Genomic DNA, 1,710 nt, shown 5'->3' on the forward strand with positions numbered 1-1,710 from the left:
GGGGATGAGGGAACACTGCTGGGGTGATGGAGATGAGGGAGCACTGCTGCGGTGATGGAATGAGAGAGCACTGGTGGGGTGATGGGGATGAGGGAGCACTGGTGGGGTGATGGAGATAAAGGAGCACTGGGTAGTTCACTAATGACTACTTCAATATGTTATTTTTGACGAGCAGAGCGAGTTCCCTAAAACTTAATTGCATATGGGCACAAGGCACAGGTCACTGTGCCTGGCTCACCTGTTTCTTTTTAGACAGGGTCTCACTATGTAGCCCAGGCTGGCCTTGAACACAGAGGTCCCCTTACCTCTACCTCCCAAACTGAGATTAAAGCCACACCCCACCCCACCCAGCCTCCAGCTCAGCTTTTGTGTTACACTCCCACTTGGAACCATCTGAAGTATGAGCTGAGATCTTATGTTTTTCCCAGATGCCTAACTGACTTCAGTACCTGTGGTGAACAAATCATTGATGCTACTTTTATCACTAGCCAACTGTCTATATGTAGTGGAGCTGCCTGTGGCCTCTCCTCCCACTGAACATCTGCCTACACATGTGGTACCCAATGTCCCCTTATTGCAACCTCCAGGCTTGTCCCCAGCTCTGCTCACGACCTCTGCTGTCCCCAGCATCCTCCAGTACTCACCCCACTCATACCAGGTCTCTTATTTATTCTTGGCTATAGCTATTCTTGTTTACTTTTTTTTTTAAATTTTTATGTTTTGGTGTGAGTGTGTATGTGTGCACGCTCATGTGCACGCAGGCATGCAGGGTCTCAAAGCCTCTCATTGAGCCTGAAGCTCATGTTTTTGCTAACCTGGCAGGTCTATGAGCTCCCAGGATCCCCTAGACTCTTCCTCACCAGCACTGGGATCATAAGCATTTACTACCACACCTGGTTTCACGTGAGTCTGGGGACAGAACGCAGGTACTCATGCCTGTGTGGTAAGCAGCTTGTCCTGGAGCTGTCTCCCTGGTCCTCCAGCAGGAATTCTGCTTCTCTTTACAAACAGGGGAAGAATGTGCTATCTTGCAGGTTACTGCTAAAAAACACAGGGGAGTGTTTGTTAAGGGTGATGCCTGACACGACATTGGGGTTATCATCTTCCCCCTGCAAAGTCATTTTAAACCTTGTTTCAGTCTGTGGTCCAATTATTTCAGACGTTGCCTCTAAAGCCACTCCAGGTAATAGTACGATAATGGGCATTTCTACCTTTCCCGACACTAATGGGCAGCTCCTAGCCCTGGACCCACACACGGACGGGGCTTTGTTTTCTTGAGTTAGGAGGTGTTGTCCCTCCCTATTTGTCCTGCTCTGTCCAATTAGGAAACTAGCCATCGATTTCTAATTTGAAGTGGTGGTTTTTGTTTAACCAGGAGTGTGTATTGAATTTCTCTTAATGCCTTTCCAGCTAGATCTGGGGCCATCATGACAATTTCACTCTTTCTCAATCTCAGAGAGCTTGGGTCACACACAGCTCTTATCTTTAGTTCCTTCCTCCCGAATTGTGATTTAAACTTTTTGGTCCTTTCTCTGCAGGGTTTGCGGTCTTGGCTTCTGCTTCTCATTACTGGCCTTTGGAAAATGTGGATGGGATCCTTGAGCTTCAGGACACAACTGGAGGTAGACAAGGGTGGTGAGAATGCCTGCAGTGTGGGGATAGCGCCCCCAGGGGTGTAGGGAGGTGAGGATGCCTGCAGTGTGGGGATAG

At 48.7% G+C, this 1,710-nt stretch overlaps 1 protein-coding gene across 1 annotated transcript in view; it reads left to right on the top strand.

Moving 5' to 3' along the window:
• Nucleotides 1-1,710, top strand: part of Adgrd1 (adhesion G protein-coupled receptor D1) — a 116,736-nt gene that overhangs the window by 11,437 nt on the left and 103,589 nt on the right. The window contains exon 3 of the mRNA XM_026783480.1: nucleotides 1,539-1,622. Within this exon, the coding sequence (XP_026639281.1) occupies nucleotides 1,539-1,622 (84 nt within the window). The remainder of the gene's footprint in view (nucleotides 1-1,538; nucleotides 1,623-1,710) is intronic.

This window comes from Microtus ochrogaster, chromosome 2 (assembly GCF_000317375.1).
Source record: "Microtus ochrogaster isolate Prairie Vole_2 chromosome 2, MicOch1.0, whole genome shotgun sequence".
In the NCBI taxonomy this organism is placed as follows: Eukaryota; Metazoa; Chordata; class Mammalia; order Rodentia; family Cricetidae; genus Microtus; species Microtus ochrogaster.